We start from the raw sequence: 25,024 nt of genomic DNA on the forward strand, positions 1-25,024 counted from the left end.
GAAGTGTTTTGTTTTGTTGTTAATTTTGTTTTGTGTTGTTAATTTTAGTGCGTTTGATATTTTTAATTAAATAAACCTTCAAAGCTTTATTTACAGCTTTTACAAGAAAATAAATATTCAAATAATTCAAAATGCAAAATCATAGGGATAGCTCCGAGATAATACGAAAGGGATATGAAACAAAATCAGCCCTTCATTTTTTCCACAGAATTTTTTGTTAGGAGAAAATACAACGCTTTCATTCATATCGATGGCATATAATACTGATATGATATGTTCATTAAAACAAATTTTTCAGTAAAACAGCAATTTTAAAGTTTGCGCTTCTAGTTTTAAGCAGTTTTAGATTGTAGACAGAATAGATAAAAGACAATAAAAGGTATTAAAAAAGTATATAACATATTTATAAAATATTACATGCTAAAGTTAAATTATATTTTAGAGTATTTTTTATTTATTCGGCCCCAGGAAAGTATTATCCCAATTCTAATGGAAGCCATTTGCATGCTGTGGCTGATCTTCTTTCACGCAATTGTGTTTTACCAGCCAAAACTACCCCTCAGAGTGAAGGACCGTTGTCTTGGGGTATACTAGCGCAAGCTTCAAGTATTGGGTCAATGGGAAAGAATCCGGCAGACTGGTTGAGAGGATCATTGCTGAGGTAAAACAATGTGACTGTAACTGATGCATTTTTTAATATTAAATATCTTTTTGAAGGTGTTTAGCCAGCCATAAGGGAAGTCCTAAACCTATGAATTCTAGTGCTAGTATCAGCATTGTGTATCCTAGTGTCGATAATGTTATGACAGGTTATTTTAGCCATGAGAGCGGAGGTTGTTTACCATATTCAAAGGCAACAAACGAAAAACAAAAATGGTTACAAGAATATATGTAGTAAGTACTTTTATCGCCAAACGTCACTAAAGTCATTCATTATTGTACTCATTTGGCTTCATTTGCGACAGTAAAGTAACAGTTTATTGTACTGAAAGAAGAATTTTACTTTACCTGCCGCGATTAATCAAATTGACCGACTTTGAATGTAAGTGGTCGATGGCAGTAATCGAATGGCGAGTATTTGAGTGAACTTAAAATTTATTTACTTTAATTATTAAAAATATTGTACACAATTGGCGATATTAGTGAGATTTTGTGCCCTCTACTTTTTGACGTACGTTAAACGTAAACGTTATACTTATCATGCGCATTGAGTAATAAAGGGATAACTTGTTTACTTAAAATAGTTTTTGAATCCTTTCAGAAAATACGCGCACAGATTAACGTTAATTGACATTTGGCAAACGTAACCTATAAAACGGCAGTTGTGTGCTATAACTTATTTTATTGAAGTATTTGCCATAATGGAAGAACATGTATTAAGACGTTCACCAAAGACAATTTACTACTTTAGGAACACAAAACATCCATCCTAAGTTTAACACGACAATTCAGTCAAGTGTCAGATTTCTCAAGAAATGGTGTAATTTAGAATTATTCTACCAGGATTGCCAAGCAGATTATATTCAATTATATAATATTTATGTTTATTACCTGATAGTTTTTAAGAAAAACAAAGTTTAATTACAATTTTATACATCGTTACTATATTTTTTATTCTAGTTGTCTTTGGTTCACCTCATATGACTTTCTTTTCGTTTTTTATTATTTAGATATATTACATTTGGCAATCTTACAAATACGTAATCCCTTAATAACGTGAATCTTATTTCTACCTATACGTTATTTTTCTGTTAATGCGCATGAGCAGAATAACGTATAACGTTTAACGTTGCTGAAATAAGGGGCTTAAAAACTCTCTATTATCAATTGAAATTATTAGTCCTGTCGCCAGTAGGGGTACAACGGCCTCCTTAATTCAGATGGACTTACCCAAGTATTCTTTATGTATTTTGACCCGTAGAACACGAATTTTTTGGGTAACAGTCGATCCGGATGTCGATAAGATTGTTATAAACAAAGAACTTGAGGAATCAGATAACAGCGATTTTTCGCGAAACAAAACATTTTTTTCTATATTTTGAGTCATTCTTAGCAAAAAATATTTTTACAAGTTTTTTCGTAGGATGCATAGTTTTCGACATAAATGCGGTTGAACTTAAAAAAAATCGAAAAATTGCAATTTTTGAACCCGAACAACTTTTGATTGAAAAATAAAATAACAATTCTGCTTACCGCATTTGAAAGTTCAAGTCAAATTCTATCCGCTTTGATTATTTTCATTGCTAAAAAATATTTTTTTATTGTTAAATAAAGCTATAAACACATAGTGATTGAATGATGTTTTGAATGCATTTCTAATTTGAAATCGAACGAGTAGGCGCGCATACAGAATTTCTACGTATATTACGTACATTAAAACGCATACATTTGGCACGGGAAACACTATGTGTTTATAGCTTTGTTTGACAAATAAAAACTGAATTTTTAGCACTGAAAATAATCTAGGCCGATAGAATTTGACTTGAACTTTCAAATGCAGTAAGCAGAATTGCTATTTTATTTTTTAATAAAAAGTTATTCCGGTTCAAAAATTGAACTTTTTCGATTTTTTGAAAGTTCAACCGCGTTTATCTCGAAAACTATGCATCCTACGAAAAAAATTGTAAGATCATTTTTTGCTGAAAATCACCCAAAAAATACAAAAAAATGTTTTTTCCGAAAAATTGCTGCTATGTAATTCCTCAAGTTCTTTGTTGATAACAATCTTATCGACAGCCGGATCAACTGTTACCCAAAAAATTCGTGTTCTACGGGTCAAAATACATAAAAAACTTGGGTAAGTCCATCTGAATTAAGGAGGCCGTTGTACCCCCCTGGCGACAGGACTATATGCCAAAAAGGAAAATTCTGTAGTATTTTGTAATTATATTCATATAAAATTAACTAAAACTTTACCGATTTAGTAAATTATTCGATAACTATCGATTAAAAATCCAAAGCTGCCATCTTGCTAAAGTTATCTGTCATCACTGTCATGAAATTGTTATGACGTCTAAAATTTAAAAAGTTTTTAAATTGTAAATTGAAATTAACTATTTAGATGGGAAATATGCCACAATTAAATTGAAAAAATAATTTTCTTAACGTTTCGACGCCCAAATCGGGTGTCGTTGTCAAAATACAAAATACTTTGTATTTTGACAACGACAATATTTTATATTGATTTGGGCGTCGAAACGTTAATAAAATTATTTTTTTCAATTTAATTGTGGCTTATTTCCCATCTAAATGCCACAAGGAAATAGCTTCAGAACAACATGTAAATTGTAAGAAAGTGTTAAAACCAATATCAAATTGTTGGCGATACAATTTTGTATGCACCACGTCAGTAAAGACTCTTTATCGAACTCGTTGTTATTCGCCTCGCTCGCTATGCTCGCTCTGCTCATAATATCAGACTCGTTCGATAAAGGGTAACTTTACTGACTTGGTACATAAATAACTATTATTTAATTTATGTATCTTATGTTTTTTGTTTGAAAGAAACATACATAATTTTTTTATTGTAACAATTTTACAATCTTCTATGGCAATTTTAGAAGGGGAAATACAAGGGCAGTCCGATAAGTACTTAGCCTACAAAAGAAAAACGAAAAAATTTAAAAAGCGTTCATTTATTTCTCAACATAGTCTTCTTTTAGCTAGATATACTTCCAGCAATGCTCCAAGTTCTTTAACCCGTTTGAAAAAAGGTATTTTCGAAGTCTGCAAAATACGTCTCCGCGGCGGGATAGATAACCTTCACATTCGACTCCAATGTCTGCCCTGCGAGTGACTTTCAACTTTGGAAACAAATCTGGAGATTCGGGTGGATGGGACAGTAGTTCACAGCCCAATTCCAGCAATTTGGTTGAGGTGTGAGCTGATGTGATGAGGAAGAACACTATTTCCTTCGCCATATAAGACTGTTTTTTCTAGTTCTAATTCGACGTAGAATCGGTCCAATAATTCGGCATAGCAAATCCCTAGGACCGTTTTGCTCTTCTCAAGATAGTAAATGTAGATCACACCTTGTGAATCCCAGAAAAGGGTAGTCATCATTTTTCCGGTCGATAGAACAGTCTTAAACAGCGTCAAACACTGCTGTGAAGTGGTCTCACGGTTGCGCTTGTTATCCTTAGTGAGCAAACTTTCTCATGTCCAAAATTCCATGCAGGATATGACCCAATACGAGATTGTATATTTTTGTCACGTTACCCTCCGTTGTAACAGGGCCCACTTGTCAGCCCTTTAGACACTTCAGACCTCCTACGGCGCACAGTATTGAATTTTGCCGAAAACCTGGCCAAATTGCAAAAATTTAAGTTTATATATTCCAAGAAATTTTATATGAATCTTGTTGCTCTGTAGGTTTTTGAGAATCATAAACAGCCGTTGAGGGTAGAACAATACAAGCATATCACATATTTATATTAGTGTAAAGTTGGGATTGAACGAAAGCGGTCCGAATAAAATAAAGTGTGTTATACATTTGAGGCATTGTTAGGTTTTCGTTTAAAACTATAGACGTGTATTAATTATTTTGTTATTTTATAGTGGATGCTATTTCTGGAGGGAAACAGGGTATTTTATTATACTTTTTAGATTTTTTTTTCATAAAATAAACTCTACAACATATTTACAAAATAATGGCAAGAATTTTCAATCGTTTACTGTTTACCAAGTTTTAAAATGGGAAAAGTAAAAAAGTCAGCTTTGGTCAGCAAAGATTTTTTGCTTAATAAATAGTTGAATATGTATATAAATATTCCTCAAAAAATTATCTGCAACAAGTTGCAAACTTAGTGGAATTTTTCATTTAAAAAAAATGTAACATGCTGGAGTATTTCTGCATTAAGAGACTTTAACGTTATGGTCATTTAATAAAGTAAGAACAAAATATGAAGCAGATGATCCAGTAAATTTACAGTTTTTTTACACAAACAACCGCGTTTTTTGTTGTTATTTTTTTGCTTTCTTCTTCTTTTTTTTAATCTTTAAGTCCTTTTACCTTTATGTATTCGCGGTGTGCAAGTACTTGGAAGGGAAACGAGAAACGACCGTGCGCGAGTCGCGGAGAAATATTGCAACTATCTTAAATAATTCATATTGTCAATTGAAATTGTCAAATTGACGTATATTTCATACCTTCTGTCATTGAAGCAGAAAAATTATATATTGCTCCACAATACTGATATGATATGCAATTATTATATAAAGGTAAATTTAATTAATTGTATTTTGCTTGCAGTACTGCATTTTAATAACTAATTTTATTTACTACATACAATTGTTTATGTTTGCATAACATAACCTGCATCTTATTTTTTCTTCTTATTATTTTTTTGGACTATGGCCTTGACAATTATCCAGCAACCAGGACTAATATAATTGGCCAATATAATTAAAAGTGCGAATAAAAGTACAGAGCGTAGAAATAGAGGTCGCTTTGCCGAACTTGCACGGTCCCAATAGGTCCATCTTTTTGCTTTCTTATTTTTATATTTTTTAATAATTTTGGTCGAGTGAATCCAAAAATTTGCATAAACGATACTTTATATTAAGAACCCAAAAATAAGTCAACTAATTAAGTAAGTCATTAATTATAATTATTACCTACCAATTTGTCGCTTCTTAACACAAAGTATCGTTAACGCATTTCATTTCTAAAAAAATTAAAATTTTTAGCTCACACGACAAAAATTATTAAAAAATATAAAAATAAGGAAGCAAAAACATAGGATTATACATAACACTAAAAGGACTTAAAAATTAAGAAAAAGAAGAAGAAGTTTGCAACTTTTTGCACATGATTTTTTGAGGAATTTTTATATACATATTGAACTACTTATTAAGCTAAAAATCTTTGATGACCAAAGCAGACTTTTACTTTTCCCTTTTTAAAACTTTGCGAATATGTTGTAAATAAAGTCTATTTTACGAATAATCTAAAAAGTATATTAAAATACTCCACTTACCTCCAGAAATAGCATTCACTATAAACTAACAAAATAATACACGTCTATAGTTTTAAATGAAAACCGAACAATGCCTCAATAATTGTATAACACACTTTTTTGTATTCAGTCCGCTGTCGTTCAATCACAACTTTACACTAATTTAAATATATGATCTCATAGGCGCCCATACCCATGGGCACGGCCACGGCCACCCCTAGCTTTTCTGGTGCTTTAAACTATATATTGTTATTCAACGTATACAAAATGTAATGTGCAACATCTTCACGTCTGGCCCCCCTCCTAAAAGTTTTTTATATGGGCGCCCATCTGCTTGTACTGGTCTACCCTTAACGCCCGTTTATGATTCTCAAAAACCTACAGAGCAAAGTTCATAAAATTTCTCGGAGTATACCTATAAACTAATAATAATAATTCTGCTAATAAATAATAATTTTTGCATTTTGGCCAGGTTTTCGGCGAAATTCACCACTGTGCGGCGGGTCCATTGTATCACCCCTATCTTACGGAACAGGTCCAGAAGAACCTGATCTTCGGCGTTTTTGGGCCCAGGCTGCACCGGGCTCCCATGTCTGTCAGAATCAGCAGGGGCTACAAATCGGAGCTCCTCCTGCAGCCCTGGACGTCTAATCGTTCAGCAACCTTGTGGCCTCACAAAAAGCCACAAGTCTCTTCAAAGGCAACTCCATCACCTGACTTGGCCGCATAGATGCCGATACCAGGATCTGACACCTCCGATAGGCCAATGTCGGGCACTTCTAGAGGACATGTGAGGAGGTTTCCTCCTCCTCATTATATAGACGGCACCGTGAGACATCCGCCAATTCAAGCAGATGAAGGTGCCGTCGGGAGTCTACAGTGGCCGGTTAGCATACTGACCACCAGGGAGCATCTTCTGCGATCCAGAAGAAGTTGGGCTGTGAGATTTTTGAATGGCCCCACTATGTGGAACCTAACCTGTCTAAAACCTCCACCACTGGCCGAGGAGTCCTGGAACCTCCGCAAAAGAAGCTCCCTGAGACTACTCCGATCAGTACTGAAGGGCACCCCAATCACAGGCTGTGTCCCGTAGGCAGAGTGGATGAGCCTTGTCTTGCCAGGGCGTCAGACCGTTCGTTGCCTGCCACACCTGTGTGTCCCGGTAGCATCTAAATATTCCGTATATGTATTTGGCACCTAGGAGTTTTCTATTGGTTCCTTGCGGCACGCTGTCATATTTCAACCAATAGGCGGCGAGGTGCCATTCACGTATACGGAATGTTATTCGGTGCAAAATTCATATACGGAATGTTAAATATTCGTAGACGGAAAAAACAACTTTTTATTAGAGTCAATTAAAAGGAGATTGATTTTAAAATACTTGAATGTATTATTCAATAAAAATTAGACAATAATTATAGTATTTGGAATGTTATTTGGTGCGAAGTTCATATGCGGAATGTTTTCGTAGACTAAAAAAGACGACTTTTTATTTTTATTAAGTCAGTTAAAGAAGACTGATTTTAAAATATTTTGTTGTATTATTACAGAAAATAAAACAATTATTACCTAATATGGAATGTTATTTGGTGCGAAATAATGCGAATGGTATAGATTTGAGAGACATTATTTCTTTATGTGACTAAGGTTTCGCTTTCGCAGAATTTTTAATGACTTGCACGTGTTGTTTAGTATGTTTAGATATGTTTCAGCTATTCAATTCTGTGTAAGTTTAGGGCTGTGTGCTACCAGACGAAAATAGTCGTCTTTTTTTATCTACGAAGTACGAACATTTTTTAACATTCCGTATATGAATTTCGCACCAAATAACATTCCATAATATGCTATAATTGTTTTATTTTTATTTAATAATACATTAACAAGTATTTTAAAATCAATCTCCTTTTAATCGACTCTAATAAAAAGTTGTCTTTTCCGTCTACGAACATTTAACATTCCGTATATGACTTTCGCACCGAATAACATTCCGTATACGTGAATGGCACCTCGCCGCCTATTGGTTGAAATATGGCCGCGTGCTGCAAGGCACCAATAGAAAACTAGGTGCCAAATACATATACGGAATGTTTAGATGCGTCCCGGTACCCATACTAACCTAACCCTGTTGGTCAGAGCAACATCATCCAGTGCTCTCTTGCACTCAAGAACCAGCTTAGAGCTGATCTTGGGCGCTTCTAAAGCCCTTAGCGCTGCCTGGCTGTCAGAGCAGATAGAGATGGTCCTGCCTGAGCAAGCCCTGTCTGTAATCTCTTGAGCACATACCAGGATCGCAAAGATCTCGGCCTGAAAGACTGATGCATGACAGCTGAGAGCCTGACTAGACTCAAATCCGACTCCAGCACCTGCCAGCTCGTCCGTTCTGGATCCATCTGTGAACAAGGTGAGCCCATTCCGACAGATTAGTGTGGGTTTTCGTTCTACCCACTCATCCAGGTCAGGAAATTGAACCAAGAAGGAGGATGAGCTACAGTACGGGGCGAGAAGTATGGCATCCTACGACTCATAATGCAAGGAAAGATAGATGGCAGAAGAAGCATCGGAAGAAGACGAATTTCATGGTTGAAGAACCTGAGCGAATGGTTTGGATGCAGCTCAAAACAAGTAAACTTACGTGCATAGAAATCGGCCCACTTAAAAATTTGGTCATTTTTGAAGTCTCGTATTTCCTAAACCTGGTGGCCGATTTAAGTGATTTTTTTAGTATGTTATAGCCTTATTCTTTAACAATATCGATGTAATAATATTATTGCTAAACAAGTAAGTGTTATTGTATACCGGGTGTAACAATGATAGTGTGTTTTTTCCTCAAAATTCGGAACACCCTGTGGAATATTCTAGCGTATATAAAATATTGAAATTACAACTCAAATGTAGCCTTAGGCTTTCTTAACATTTTGCTTTTTGATTCATTCGCTTATGTTGGATAATAAAAAATTAGGTATTTTAACAACTAGCAACGTTCTTCATCAATACAGGGTGTTTCTAAATAAGTGCTACAAACTTCTGCGGAATTCTGCATGAAAAATAATGACCTTTTCATTTATAAACATATGTCCGCAAATGCTTCGTTTTCGAGATACGGGATGTTGAATTTTTTCTTACCAACTGTCGATTTAGTTACTGCTCTAAAACCGGTTGAGATATGCAATGGAATTTGGTAGGTTTTAAGAGGTACTTATTGCGCATTTTTTGGCATACAACTAAGAATTTTATATTCACCATTGGCGTGCACACGGTTAATATGACCGGGTAATATGACCTGTATGCACGCCAATGTTAAATATAAAATTCTTAGTTGTATGTCAAAAAATACACAAAAACTACTTCTTAATACCTACCAAATTTCATTTGCATAACTCAACCGGTTTTAGAGCAGTAAATAAATCGTCAGTTTGTAAAAAAAATCAACATCCCGTATCTCGAAAACGAAGCATTTGCGGACATGTGTTTATAAATGAAACGGTCATTATTTTTCATGCAGAATTTCCCCTTAAAGTTTGTCGCACTTATTTAGAAACACCTTGCATTGATGAAGAACGTTGCTAGTTGTTAAAATACTTAACTTTTTTATTATCCAACATAAGCGAATGAATCAAAGAGCAAAATATTAAGAAAGCCTAAGGCTACAGTTGAGTTTTAATTTCAATATTTTACATACGTAAGAATATTCCACAGGGTGTTCCGAACTTTGAGGAAAAAACAAACTATTATTGTTACACCCGGTATAAAATAACACTTACCTGTTTAGCAATAATATTATTACAGCGATATTGTTGAAGAATAAGGCTATAATATTTTTAAAAAATCACTTAAATCGGCTAACAGGTTTAGGAAATACGAGATTTCAAAAATGACCAAATTTTTAGGTGGGCCGATTTCTATGCACGTAGGTTTATTTAGAGCTACTGCCTCAAAAATTAAAATAGCTATGATGATTGCCAACCTCCGTAGCTGAGATGGCACCTGAAGAAGAAGAAGGATGAGCGCTACACGATACTAAATTTCTCTTGCGATAGAGGCGCCATCGGGCGGTGAGGCTAACTACTTATCGGACTACCGTCGTAAGCTGCTTATTCATGTTTTGCAAGTTGTTATCAAGGTTAATGTAACGTAAAAATTAGAATGAAAACAAGGACTGTTATTTAAAATACTTCCTAATGGAAATCCTAATTTTTAGTCAATGGAAAGCAGCATCCCATGGTAGAACTAGAGCAATGCCCCACATAAAAACCTACTGCAGAGTATCCCCATGTTTGAGCAAGATTGCATACTTCTTGCTCACGAGTGCTAATCTGTCCAAATCTGCTTGGGGATCAGGCTTTGGGAAGGATATGGGAGTGTACATTAGATCATACGAAGCTGGAGTTTTGTTTTTACCACCATTCTTTGATGAAGAATATTTTGAGATTAGTACTGCTGACAATAACAAGAATAAGCGATTGTTTCCGTTTATGTATGATCTACCTTTGACGTCATACAAACGTGACGATTATCCATGGTGTAACTAATTTTTTATTTCTAATTAATAAAGTTTTATACTACTTTCTAATAAACGTTTTTGTTTTCACTTCACTCTGTAGTTAGTACGAAAAAGTAAGAAACTCTGATATGACAGAAATTTTAACAGAAATTATGACAGACGATATACGAAGGTGATAAATAGTGGAAATAGTCCAAGATAAATATAATAAAAGTATTACATTTTATATCCACAAACTTTGTGATTTTCTTTGATGTATTCATCCGTTTAATTATTTTTATGGAATAAAATTTTGTTTTTTATAAATTGTTTTAAATATATTTGTTTTTTTCTATATAATATCCTTTTTTTACATTGCTATAAATTGCTATAAATTGCTATTTAGTGACCCAGTAGAACTAAATAGGTTTGTTGTTTAAAGAGTTGTCTGAAATATGGCGTGACAGGAGAAGCTGCTTGTTGAACGGGTTATCTAGAATATGGCGCGGAACAAACGGCAGCAATATTCAATTTAACTACAAATCCTAGGGGAAGTTAAAACGGCAAATACTCATATAAAAATCAGTGAATGCATAAAAACTGTAGGTGGTATACACCTACAGTGGTATTAATTAAAAAATTGTTCTAAAATGGAATTTGAATCTTTGTATTTACGATATCTCAGGCTACCGGGAATTAATCGGGACAGAAAGTACCGGCCCCAAGAATAACAGACTTAATAAATGCAATTACAATTATTATTATTATAGGTAATATTAGTATTAAATATTAATCAATGCCGATTTTGTTCGCTATCGTCAATTCCCCACTGTTAAAATTCTGGACATCTATTTATTTTGTACGACGGTGATATGAGGATGTATACTTCAATAAACCTGAAATAGACAATCCTAGTTCCTAATTGATGAACGGCTTAAGAATAGAAGGCATAGGATAGTTGTCCTCGTAGATTAGGTAGATTAATCTTTATAACAGATAATAGTACCTACTAGGATGAAAAAAGATGTAGGATCAACTAAGACGCGAATAAAAGAAGGAAAAACTTGAGAAACCGAATTTAAAACTATCCAATAATCAATGATAAGATTTGTTATAACAAACTGAAAGCTGTTTGAGGTAAAAATATATATTGCAGAAGCAACTATGGTCAAAATAGGTTCTACAGATGGTTAAAGAAGAATAAGAAAAGGATGGGGAAGTGAAGGAGAAGTAACTACAAGTTTTATTTCTAATAGTAATGATATATAAAATAATTTTTCCATGTAGCCAAGGTGAGATAGTAATTATCATCATAGAGCCTCCAGCATCCATTGCTGAACACAGGCTTAGCGCATGTTTCTCCACTTAGTCTGTATTAGTCGACCTCTGTTTCTGTTAGCTTGTATTTGGGGCCTCCATTCCAAAATTCTTTGCGTCCACCAATCATCAACTGCTCTTGCTAGATTACTTGCCCATTTTTCTTTTGTTTCCTGGGTCCGGCCTATTGTGTTTCCTACATCCAGTCTAGAATTGTTTTACCATGTAGAAGTGCGTACAGAAGTGCGTTTTTTGCTTGGTGTGCCCTAAATATACCAGGATCTCCTCTTGGTTGTCCATATAGTTTTTGTGTTTTGCGACCCAGCGCCTTACAATCGCATAATTAATACGTTTTCCCATTCCTGGTTTCTTATCTATTCCACAGAGTCTGCAGTGAAGGTCTACATTATAAATGCATATCTTGTTAAGGGATTCTCTTACTGGTGCTCGCCCGTTACAGTCACATTCCTGTTACCGTTCTCAGTTTGTTCCTGCCCATATGGAACAGTTCCTCTGTTCTTTTTGTACATGGTTCACCAATGAAGATATTCCTAGATGTTTCTTTCGGGATTCTCTCCGATTACCACACATGACTTTCTCGGATCCAGTCCTCTACAACCCTACATATGTATTTACTGCACTATTGGTACACCCAGAGTCACAGCCAGTGCGTTTGATCCATTCGATCATCTCTTAGCAAGTTGATCAGCTTTTCAATGCCCTGGTATCCAGACAAGTTCAACCTTGTTCCGGTCTCCTAATTAATTCAGTTCTCTAATGCAGTCCCACACCAGCCTGGACCATAGTCGTAACCAGGGGGTATTGGGGCTTATAACCCCCCCATTTGTTTGTACTTTGAGCTCTATACGCTTAACACCATTACTATTCCATATCCCCCAGAGATCATCAAGTAGTTGTAACCCCCCCCCCCCCTTATTAGGATCATGTTGACGTCACTTCCTGACCTGTCCAGTTACATTTTCGTGATGTTATTATTTAAATAACTTATAATAGTCCTGCTCCTTGGCGTACAGTACCCTTAGGTATGGACAAAGGAAATACCAATTACATAAACATACACTCAGGTGCAAAAGAATCGATCCACTAAAAATTTGGTCATTTTTGAAGTTTCGAATTTCCTAAACCTGTTGTTGGATTTAACTGATTTCTTTTTACCACGTTATAGCCTTATTCATTGACAATATCGCTGTAATAATATTGTTGCTAGACAGTCAAACTATCATTGTATACCGGGTGTACGAATCAAACTGTGCCTTTTTCTCAACGTTCGCATCACCCTGTGGACTATTCTAGCATTTATAAAATACTGAAATTAAAACCTAACTATAGCCCCAGGTTTTCTTAACATTTTGTCTTTCGATTCATTCGCTTATATTGGATAATGAAAAAGTTAGGTACTTTAACAACTGGCCATGTTCGTCATCAGTACAGGGTGTTTCTAAATAAGTGTGACAAACTTTAGGGGGTAATTTTACATGAGAAAACCATCACAATTTGCTTTATAATCATAATGTCCGCAAACGCTTCGATTCCGAGATACGGGATGTTCAATATATTTTTTTTACAAACTGACGATTTATTTATTGCTTTAAAACCAGTTGAGATGTGCAAATCAAATTTGATGGGTTTTAAGACGTAGTTATTGCACATTTTTTGACATACAATTAAGAATTTTATATTCACCATTGGCGCGCAAACGGGTATTATGACCCATAATATTACCCGTACGCACGCCAATGGTGAATATAACATTGTTAATTGTATGTCAAAAAATGTGCAATAACTACGTCTTAAAGCCCACCAAATTTGATTTGCCTATCTCAACTGGTTTTAAAGCAATAAATAAATTGTCAGTTTGTAAAAAAATATTGAACATCCCGTATATCGCAAACGAAACGTTTGCGGACATATGATTATTAAGCAAACTGTCATTATTTTCATGTTTAAAATTACCCCTTAAAGTTTGCCGCACTTATTTCAAAAAACCTTGTACTGATGACGAACATGGCCAGTTGTTAAAGTACCTAACTTTTTATTATCCAACATATGCGAATGAATCGAAAGACAAAATGTTAAGAAAACCTGAGGCTATAGTTAGGTTTTAATTTCAGTATTTTATAAGTGCTAGAATAGTCCACAAGGTGATGCGAACTTTGAGAAAAAACACAGTTTGATTCGTACACTCAGTATACAGTGACAGTGTGACGGTTTAGCAACAATATTATTACAGCTATATAACGTGGTAAAAAAATCACTTAAATCGAACAACAGGTTTAGGCATTTCAAAACTTCAAAAATGACCAAATTTTTAGTGGATCGATTTTTTTGCACCTGAGTGTAGAACGAGGAGTGCGTCAAGGGTGCATTCTGTCCCCTCTACGAACATGTCTATGCCGAACATTACAGAGCTTCTCTTGAAGATCGCCTTGAAGTCAGAGTAAATGCCAGAGTCAATGGAATCATCATTAACAATGTAAGATATGCCGATGACACTGTAGTATTAGCGGAAACAGAAGACCAACTAAAAATAATGATGGACATATTATCAGAAGAAAGTCACAGGCTGGGCTTGATCATTTATCATCATCCAGCCTTCTGCATCCAAAGTTGAACATAGGCCTCTCCTAATTTCTTCCAGTTTTGTCGGTCGTGGGTTTCATGCAACCAATTTCCAGCAATCCTTTTGACGTTGTCTGTCCACCATGTAGGTGGTCTACCTCTACTTCTTCTGTCTGCTCGTGGTTCTCCACACTGTATATTTTTGGGTCCACCTCCGTTACATCATTCTGGCTACATAGCCCGCCCAATTCCACTTCAGCCATGTTACTCGCTCTATGACATCTGTGACGCCTGTCCTGATTTCTTCGTTTCTGACCCTGTCTCTAGGAACCTGGATTTCAGAGAAAAATGATCAAACAACAGAAATAAGGACCAGGATAGAAATAGCAAGAAATGCGTTTGTAAAAATGAAAACATTTCTCTGCAACAAAGACCTTAGCTTAGAACTGAGAGCAAGAGCTTTGAGATGCTACGTGTTCTCGATACTACAATATGGACTTGAAAGCTGGACATTAAAGCAAGAACACATAAATAAGCTACAGTCATTTGAAATGTGGTGTTACAGAAGAATGCTTAGAATAGCATGGACACAGAGGAAAACGAACACGGAAGTACTGCGAGAAATGGGTAAAGAATGCGAAATAATAAACACAATAAAAATAAGAAAGTTACAATATCTGGGACACGTAATGAGGGGACCGCGATATGAAATGCTAAGACTGATAATACAGGGAAAGATAAGAGGCGGAAGGAGTATAGGAAGAAGGAGAGTGTCATGGTTAAAGAATTTAAGGGACTGGTTTAGATGCAGTTCTATAGAACTCTTTACAGCAGCGGTGGATAGAGTAAAGATAGTGATGATGATATCCAACCTCCGATTAGGAGACGGCACTTGAAGAAGAAGACCCTGTCTCTGAGAGTCAGTCCAAGTAGTGACCGTCCCATTTTTCTTTGGGCCACTATAAGTTTGATTGCTGTGGCCTGGGTTAACGATAATGTTTCGGTGCCGTAAGTCATGACTGGAAGCACATTATATTGGCCAAACGTCTTCTTTTTCAAATAATTTGGCATGTTGCTCTTGAAGATGTATGATAGGGCTCTATATGCGATCGATGCTAAGGTGATTCTTCTTTGTAATTCGGAAGTTTGATTGTCCTTGGCAATTTGGATTTCATGCCCTTAGTATAAGGTAGTGTCGCCAAATAAGGCCAGTGTCTTAATTAGGCCAATTGCTAATATTTTCTTAAATATAGATATTATATATTAGAGGTCACCGTAAATGTCTTTCTCAGTGAAAATCGTCATTCAGTCGGTAGTATCACATAGCAGCGCCAAGTAGACTAGACACGTGTTTGTTACGGTGCGGAAGTTCGTTTATAAATTTTAGGTAAGTTTTAAAATTACTAAAATGGTACTTAATGAATATAAGCCAATTATTATTTCTTTGTAAAGCGATAGTAAATTAATACTTTTTAAGGAACTGGAACTGTTTTTCTCTATATTGCTTTTTATTATTTTTTTATGTTAACCCGGCACCTGCCACGTGGGGTGCTACCAGCACCCCATAACATATTTTTATTATCAAATATTTGGTATTTCAAGTTTGGTAACGGAGCTTGTGTGTCATAGTAGCTTTCTATAATATTATAGAGCATAGATGTGTTAGTATTTGAAGTGGTTATTTAGTGTCATTCTGAACTTATAGCTCTAAAATCGAATTGAGGTGGCACTTTAAGTTTTAAATTTTTGTTGTATTTTTGATAAACAGATCAAATTTACATGTTTTATTGACATAAATGATTTAAATTATTAATATGAACTATATACTCACTAAATCTTAATTTTTTTAGATATTTTACTTGACTTCATTTATTATGGCTTGGTACTTGCTAATTTGCTTATGACACCTTTTTCATTTTATTTTTTAACTTTTATAACATATTAGTGGCTAATAAGTCAATAAAACATGTTTTTTTATATTCTTGTGTTACTCAACACATTATTTTGTTTTTTAAACAAGTAGATCACAAAAAAAATTTAAGGGGTGCTGTGAGCACCCCACGTGGCATTTGGCGCCTTGCAAAGCCACGTGGCAGGTGCCGGGTTAAATAAAAAAAAGTAGACAGTGTCCTAATAAAGCCAATTGTCCTAGATGTGTGTAAATGTGCGATATGTGTGCTTAATGTATTGACAAATTTTTGTTTTTAATATGAATAAAAGTTTCTTTCACTAAATTTTGTATATGTTCTTTAATTTTTAGGTTTAAAATTTATTATCCACCTCAATTTGCGTAAAAAATGAAACTGGCCTTATTAAGCTACCAGTTCCTAATAAGGCCAAATATTCCAGATTTATTCAATGTTAAAATTTTATATTTATTTATTTAGTAAGTATTTTATCCTGAAATTCGATAGCTAAAATGTTAGGCAATACGTATACAAGCGTTTTCTCCCATATTGTTCCTGAATAAAATATTACAGATATTTAAACGTTAAGGTGGCCTTAATTGGCGACCTTACCTTACATATTTATTTACCAATACTATTTCGTTGAAGTGAACTTTTGGATTTTCGTTTGGTACCAGAGATTTTTGCTTGGACATTAACCTTTCCAAAACCAAAATCATGGTATTCCATAAGAACCCCCATGAAGAAATTAAACTAAACATAAACGGTATCACCCTTCAGAGTTCCTAAAACTTCATATACCTGGGCAGAGAGCTAAATAGTCAGCTAGACCACTCAAAATAAATTAGAAGACGCATTGAAATAGCAAAGTCTGGTTTCATGAACATGCGTAAAATGCTCTGTAACCCCAAGCTATCAGTCACAATTAGATTGAGAGCACTAAAGTGTTATATGTGGTCTCTATTACTATATGGCTGTAAGACCAGGACATTAAAACAGTATGACGTCAACAAACTGAATTCATTCGAAATGAGGATGTACCACCGAGTGCTAAGAATAAGCTCGACCAGCAGAATTACGAATGAAGAAGTACTGGAAATAGTGAACACACTCATCTGGTCAATACAATCAAAATTAGAAAGACGCCATATCCAGGACACATAATGCGCCATAGGGAATTTGAGCAGCTCCAGGTAATATTAGAAGGAAAAATCGAAGGTAAAAGGGGTATATGCAGAAAGAAAAATCCTGGCTCCGAAACATCAGAGATTGGACCCACACAATAGGGAATGATTTAATTCATCAAACCTAGAACAGAGAGTTTGCCATATTGATCGCCAACCTCAATAGAGAAGGCAGTTAGGAGGAGGAGGACCCTTATAGGTATTCTATCACGTAGACAAACCCCTAAAATTATTTGTACTTGTAGTTTACTCACTGTTGTGCTTATGCGTATTAAGATTTATGCACCATATTATGTAGTCAATCAGTTATTACCTGAGAGTTGACCGATGATAGCAACACGGAGTACCAACTAGGGAAAGCAACAAAAAGGCTAAAAAGACCAGTAACCCATTCTCCACTCATTAAACTAGAAGACGGTAGCTGGGCTAGAAGTAATGAGCAAAAGGCAGAGAGATTTGCCACACATTTAGAAAATACATTAAAACCGCATGATGACAAAAATAATGATCAAATATCAGTTAGTCAGTAACTCTGGTAGCGTGAGGTTGTGTATGTTTTGATTTGCAACACGGCCAACTGCTAATTGTTGTGTTTACGTGTTTGTTTTGATTTGTGGAGTGTTGTGAGTTACTAGTAGTAAGTCGTTCTACTTTTTGTTTACTTTCATCGACCTTGTTTATTACTGCAATAGAATTTTTGACCACGACATACAGCTGTGAGAATTGTCTTTCACATTTTTCTGATTCGAATAAATTGAATAATTTAAGATGTAATGGAGATTGTCGGAGAACTTTCTTTATGAAGTGTACAGGTCTAAACAAGTCGTTCACAAAAGCCTTATTAGATCAAAAAATTTCCCATCTAAAATTTTTTTGTACACTATGTGATTCGCCTAGCTTAAGATATTTAGATGAAAAAATAAATAATCTATCAAGAAATCAAATACCTCTAGAAAACTTTGAGGCCTTAACACAAGTTACTAAAAAGCTTACTGATAATTTGCCAGTTTTTATGGAGACTTACGATTTGTTAACAAAAAATGACGACAAACTGGACTATATTATTAAAAAAATTGACGAGATCCATAGACTGAATAACCTGCTGAATCCTGAAAAGGTTTTCAAATCTGTAAGGCAGATGGAACATGATATTTTCAATTTATCGTCAGTTTTTTTCGGCGGTTCAGATGAGACTATAAAGGTTCAAATCCAAGACTCAACGTCTACTGAAATTAAGGTAGGATTAGAAAGGCTTTCTTCAAATGTCAGTGAAATCTCAAATCAAATGAGCAATATTTCCAAAAATTTACCTACCTTACCAACAAAAAAAGAGGTATTGAACAAAAAAACATTTTATGCCACCACAAGTACCCAAACTGAAGAGCCTCAATGTTGCGAAGTAAGTCCAGAGCAAAAGTCAAAAAAACAGAAGATAAATGTCAGTTTGTAATTATTAGTAACTTAACCCCAATATACACCCCTATACAAGTGGTACACTACATTAAAGAGAAGCTAGGTATCAAAGAATATATTAGATGTTACGCCCTCGTTAAAGATGCCGACACATCAACTGGTTCTTCATTTAAAATAGGCATAAAATCTAGATCATCGATTAACTTACCATTTAATAAGAAAATTTGGCCACCTGGTGTAATCATTAAATGGTCCATTGAATCTTCATATTCCGAACCATCCGAGTCACATAAGAATCCGAAGAATATCAGAAGCCCTGTTATCCCGGAAAATCCAGTTACCAGTTTATACAACAACAAAGATGAAGTACAGAACACAAATATATGTTCAGACAAGCAGGCCATCGCAATTTGTAAATCTAAGAATCCTTTCCATTCGCAAATTAATTTCGTTAAGAAAGGTACTTTAGAACCATCTATACATCTGGATCCTTTGACTCCACCAAGAGTTAGATTAACCAATAACTCTAATAGTCGGTATCTTCTAGCCAGATTAAGGGAACCGGATATCTTAAAAGCCATTAAACTTCATCTTGCTTATCTACACGACCAACCTGCTTCTGTATTTTACGATGGATTTACGAACACAAGCGTTAAACTGTTTTTGGCTTCCGAAGGGCTTCCTACCAACACGGAAGATCTACGAAAAATTCTTCTAGAATTTAACGAAGTCTATGGAATTGGTCCAGATGAGGTGGAAGCTGATCTTGCTGCTTTTAGGTCCTTTCTCGCTTCTGAAAGAACTATCCATTTACAAAAATCAAGGGAATGTCACCAAAATTACTATTCCGCTGTGTCTCCTAAACGAAATTTTTAAACATCACGACGTGTTCTGAGGGAATATAATCCTCAAATTATTTTAGTGATAACAACTTTAGCATGGTTCTGATTAATATTCGTTCTATAAGATATAAAACTGATGAATTATTTCTATTTCTAGAGGAATTAGGGTTTCCTCCGATAGTTGCGGTTACTGAGCACTGGCTTGAAGTCAACGAGCCTTTTTTTGTAGAAAAATATTCCACTATTGCTAGGTACGATCGTCAAAGTTCAGAGCATGGAGGTACCCTGATTCTTTCTACAAATAATGATTTTTATCTGTAACAAAATATGATTTTCTATTAAGCGAAGCATTCTTTGAGTTTTCCTTAGTTTACAGTAAGAACTTTAATTTTTATATTATTTGCATTTATAGATCACCTGACTCTTCCGTGGAACTATTTTTTCAGAACCTGCTTAATTTGTTAGATGACCTGCCCCATAAAAGCAGAAAAATTTTATGCGGGGACTTTAACATTAATTATGCTGCTGCTTGTGCTACACAAATATCCCTAGTCAACATATTTGAATCGTATGGTCTAAAAATGCACATTGATTCTCCTACAAGGATTACAAAAACTTCATCTACCATAATTGATTATATTGTCTCAGACTTCTCACCCCGTGATGTCTGCGCTACAACTGTTAATGCGGGACTATCTGATCATGAAGCGGTTTATACGAAGTTTAACATCTTTAGCAAGCACTCTTCGAAAACTCGACGTTTAGGCAGGATTTTTTCCGCTCGGAATTTTCGTAAATTCCAAAATTTATGCTTAACCTCTGAGTGGCCCTTTCCTTCTATGAACGTCGATAATAATTTCAGTGACTTTTTGAATTGTCTGTATCTTTAATAAAGCATTTCCTTTAATCACAATTAAGCCAAAACATCAGAAACCCTGGACTACCAAAGGTGTCCGCATATCAGCCAAAAATATGCGTTTACTACTGTACATCAAGAAATTTACTACCAACGTCTCTGTTACTGAATATATCACCAAGTACAGGGCAATCTATTTAAAACTTATAAAATCAGCTAAAAAATTGTACTATCAAAATCGTCTGAGAAGCTCTAAAAGTGTTGCAAAAGAAACTTGGTCCATAATAAACGATCTTCGTAATAAAACTCACACAGCTCAAACATTTTCCCTTCCAGACCCAGAAAATCTAAATGAATACTTTGTTAATGTGAGTAAAAATATAACATCAACTATTGTGTCACAACAAGATCCCATTTCCTATCTCCCTAATTCAGGAAAGGTCTCGAATTCATTCTTTATAAGACCGGTTGATAAATCTGAACTGATTCAGACAATCAATAATATCAAAAGCAAATCTTCCTGTAGTACCGATGGACTATCCATAAAAATTTTCTCAAATCTCCCAGACAGTGTGTTGGGAGTCCTTATCTCTCTAATTAATGATTCTTTTGAGAAAGGTAAATTTCCAGAGTGCCTAAAGACGGCCATCATTATTCCTCTTCATAAGGGTGGTGAAAAATCAAATGCCTGCAATTATAGACCTATTGCATTACTACCGGTACTCTCAAAAATTATTGAGAGACTCATAAAAGCCCAACTTATGTCCTTTCTCGTTGATAACAATATTTTATCACAAAATCAGTTCGGCTTTTTAAATAATAAATGTACCACAGATGCCATGTTTTCTGTACTACATGAGGTTTATCAAGCATTAAACAATAATCTGCACACTGCCACTGTTTTTTGTGATTATGCCAAAGCTTTTGATTGTGTGAATCACGACATTTTGATAAAAAAACTAGATTTCTACGGAATTCGAGGTATTTCTTCGAATTGGTTTCAATCTTACTTGGATAATAGGAAACAACTGGTTAGAGCAAATGATACAGACTCTAGTCTCAAAAATATTGTATGTGGGGTATCACAAGGTTCAGTATTGGGTCCTCTACTTTTCCTTATCTTTATTAATGACATCACTTGCTTAAAAATCGATGGAAAAGTTTTTCTTTTTGCTGATGATACCAGTATCACTTGGAGCAACTCAAATATCGCAACTCTTCATGCTACTATAACTTCTGATCTACTTACAATAAAATCTTGGTCCGATTCAAATTTACTCTCTTTTAACGTAGATAAAACAGTAGCATTGTCCTATAAAGGAGCTCTTCAACCCTTACCTCTTCATAACAGCCAGATCAGTATCGTTGATTCTGTAAAGTTTCTTGGTATTTTTTAGATAGCAATCTGAAATGGTCCCTTCATATTGATGTGTTAAGCAAGAAACTATCCTCAGCTTGCTTTGCAATAAGATCTGTTTCGAAGGAAATGAATTTAGCCTCTTCCAAAATAACATATTTTTCTTTGTTCGAGTCACATATTCGATATGGTCTCCCTTTTTGGGGTTCTGGTACGGCTGCCCAAACTGATGTTATTTTTAAATTACAAAAAAGAGCAATAAGATATCTGTTTGGCCTCAGAAGAACAACACATTGCAGAAGCTACTTCAAAGATCACAGGATTCTAACACTACCTTCTTTATATATTTTAGAAACTGTTTGCTTCATTCGTAAACATCTACATGTCTTTCCAGCAAGACCTAGACATTACTATTCCACCAGAAATTCTACCTTTGACATCTATTTACCGAGCCCGTCCAGTGAGTTAGTAAAGAAATCTATATTATATTCTGCAAAAAAACTTTACAACCATCTCCCTCTACAACTTTAATCTGCAACATCTTTCCCCAAGTTCCGTAAAATGACTAAAGCCTATTTATCTGAAAGACCATATTATTCAACAGCAGAGTTTCTTAACCAATAACTAAGAAAGTACAGTATTCTTATTTATAAGTATAATCTTAATCTATATTTGAGTGTCATATGCAGCAGCTTAACTTAACTTATTAAATTTCTTAAGGTAGAATATGCAATTTGCAAATTTTTTTTTAAATTTTGCAATAGATTGTTACTGTTTTTTTTATTTCTCTTCATTATTTTTATTTATATAGACGATTTATATCATTTTAGTAAATTGTATTTGTTATTTGTTATTGTTCTTATTTATGATTCTTGTAAGCTTTGTTTATAAAATTGTTAAATTTTTCATGACAATAAAGCATATTTCTATTCTATTCTATATCGATAGAGTCTAATCAGACAGAGGAGAGAATCAGACCAACATCCCCGAAAGAAGTAGCTGATGAAATAAAAGACAATATAAATCCTAAGAAGGCACCATCTAATTACTGGATAATTACTAAAAAACCTGCCTCGTAAAGCCATAGTCAAATTGACCAACATCATCAATGCTGTATTTAGATTGAGATATGTTCAAAATTTATGGAAAATAGCTGAGGTTATAACGATTCCAAAACCAGGAAAATCACCAAATGAAGTGTCTTCATATAGACCATTATCACTTTTACCAGTGATGTCGAAGCTTTTTGAGAAACTTCTGCTAAAAAGAATGAAACCAATAATAGAAGAGAAAAAAATGATTCCAAACCACAAATTTTGCTTCAGAAATAAACATTCTACGATTGATCAGGTACACACAATTACTAACATAATTGAGAAATCATTAGAAGAAAAGAAAGTCTGTTCTAAAATCTTTTTAGACGTAGCTCAGGCCTTCGACAAAGTATGGCATGAAGGTTTCGTCTACAAACTCAAAATTCTTATGGCTAAACAATATTCAGAAATTTTACAATCATAGGTACAGTATGTCCCTGTAAGTTGTATCCATATGGAAAACTTTATTATTAATTTTACGAAAAAAAAGTTATTCTTTATAAAAAGTTCTGCATGGTCCAAAACTCGAGATTAAACCATCGAGATATCAAATTTTATGAATGTTATACGAGGTATGTCAAAAAGTTTGAATTTCACTCAAAAGTAAACTAGCTTTATTTTTCACAATATTGAAAATTGCTATTATGAAAAGTTGTTTGGAATTACAAACTATATTCTAATATGCAATTACATCCTTCTAATTGAAAAAAAAATTGAAAAATTATGGATAACTTACTTACATTATTTTCAGTTCTTTCAATTCTGATAATAGTCCAGGAACCGAAGCTTTTCACCTCGCAATTTTTACAGAATGAATCGATTTGCTTGAAAATTTGAGAATAAGTAGTGAATAGTCCAAGGATCAAAATCTATATGATGCCAAAAGGCGCTTTTACCATGGGGGTGGTTGCCACCCCATCTCGGGGGTGGAAATTTTTTATTCTATTTTGACCACAAAAGTTGATAAAAACGTTCATTCTAAGCAAAAAATGTTCTATACATTTTTTTGATAAAATTAATAGTTTTCGATTTATTCGCTATCGAAAGTGTTAGTTTTATATCGGAAAAATCAATGTTTTACCAATTGTACTCATTTACGATTCACTCAATTTTTGCCGTAGAAAACATTTTTTCAAACCAAGTTCTTGGAATTAAATAACCTACAATTTCATTATTAAACATTTTTTCGTATCTCTGATGCTAATCTTTCTATTCTGAAGAAAATGGCATTTTTTACCAAACTACAAAAATTCGTTATTCGCTTTTAACTCTAGTTTTTTAAAAACTTATTATTTTAAGCCACTCAAACTTCTAGAATATATTAATAATACATAAATAAAGAAGAATCAATAAGGCCAATGACTAAAAACACCGCTATCTATTATTATGCTTCCAATTTGATTTCTCCTTTTTTTTTTTTCAAAAAAATATATTGATTTTTGAACCGTAACTTTTTTATTTTTTATCTTAGAAAGTTTGGTAAAAAAAATTTTTTTAGGTTTTTACAAGATCTATAAGCATATTATTATCAAATCTTGTAAAAATCCTCAGTCGCAAAAAGAGGTGACTTTGAAAGGGTTGGTAAAAATGGTTTTTGCATGTTATTACAAGATTTAATTGTCAATAGTTCACTGAATTTTTGCCGCATAAAAAATTTTTGCAAACCGGGCTCTTGCGAATTAAATAAGCCACAATTTCATTATTAAACATTTTTTCGTATCTCTGATGCTAATCTTTCTATTCTGAAGAAAAAGCCATTTTTTTCAAACTACACAAATTCGTTATTCGCTTTTAACTCCATTTTTTTAAAAACCAATCATTCTAGGCCGGTTAAACTTCTAGAACCTATTAATAATACATAAATAAAGAAGACCAAATAAGGTCAATGATTAATTTTAATTAGGGTGGTGATTAGGGCGGTTGCTTCCGATCAGTTTTTCTCTAAAAAAATAGGGACTGACATTCTTTTCATTATAAGTCACTTAATTTTTGAGTTAGAGATTTTTTCTATTTTTGGAGATAGATATTTTTAAATAC

At 34.2% G+C, this 25,024-nt stretch overlaps 1 protein-coding gene across 1 annotated transcript in view; it reads left to right on the forward strand.

The window, feature by feature from the left end:
• The window catches only part of LOC114325871 (probable tyrosyl-DNA phosphodiesterase), a 44,139-nt gene extending 33,608 nt beyond the window's left edge, over positions 1–10,531 (forward strand). The window contains exons 8-10 of the mRNA XM_050642302.1: positions 443–661; positions 718–894; positions 10,156–10,531. Of these exons, the coding sequence (XP_050498259.1) occupies positions 443–661; positions 718–894; positions 10,156–10,486 (727 nt within the window). The 3' untranslated portion in view covers positions 10,487–10,531. The remainder of the gene's footprint in view (positions 1–442; positions 662–717; positions 895–10,155) is intronic.
• Positions 10,532–25,024: the final 14,493 nt, after the last annotated feature.

This window comes from Diabrotica virgifera, chromosome 1, assembly GCF_917563875.1.
Source record: "Diabrotica virgifera virgifera chromosome 1, PGI_DIABVI_V3a".
Lineage (NCBI taxonomy): Eukaryota > Metazoa > Arthropoda > Insecta > Coleoptera > Chrysomelidae > Diabrotica > Diabrotica virgifera.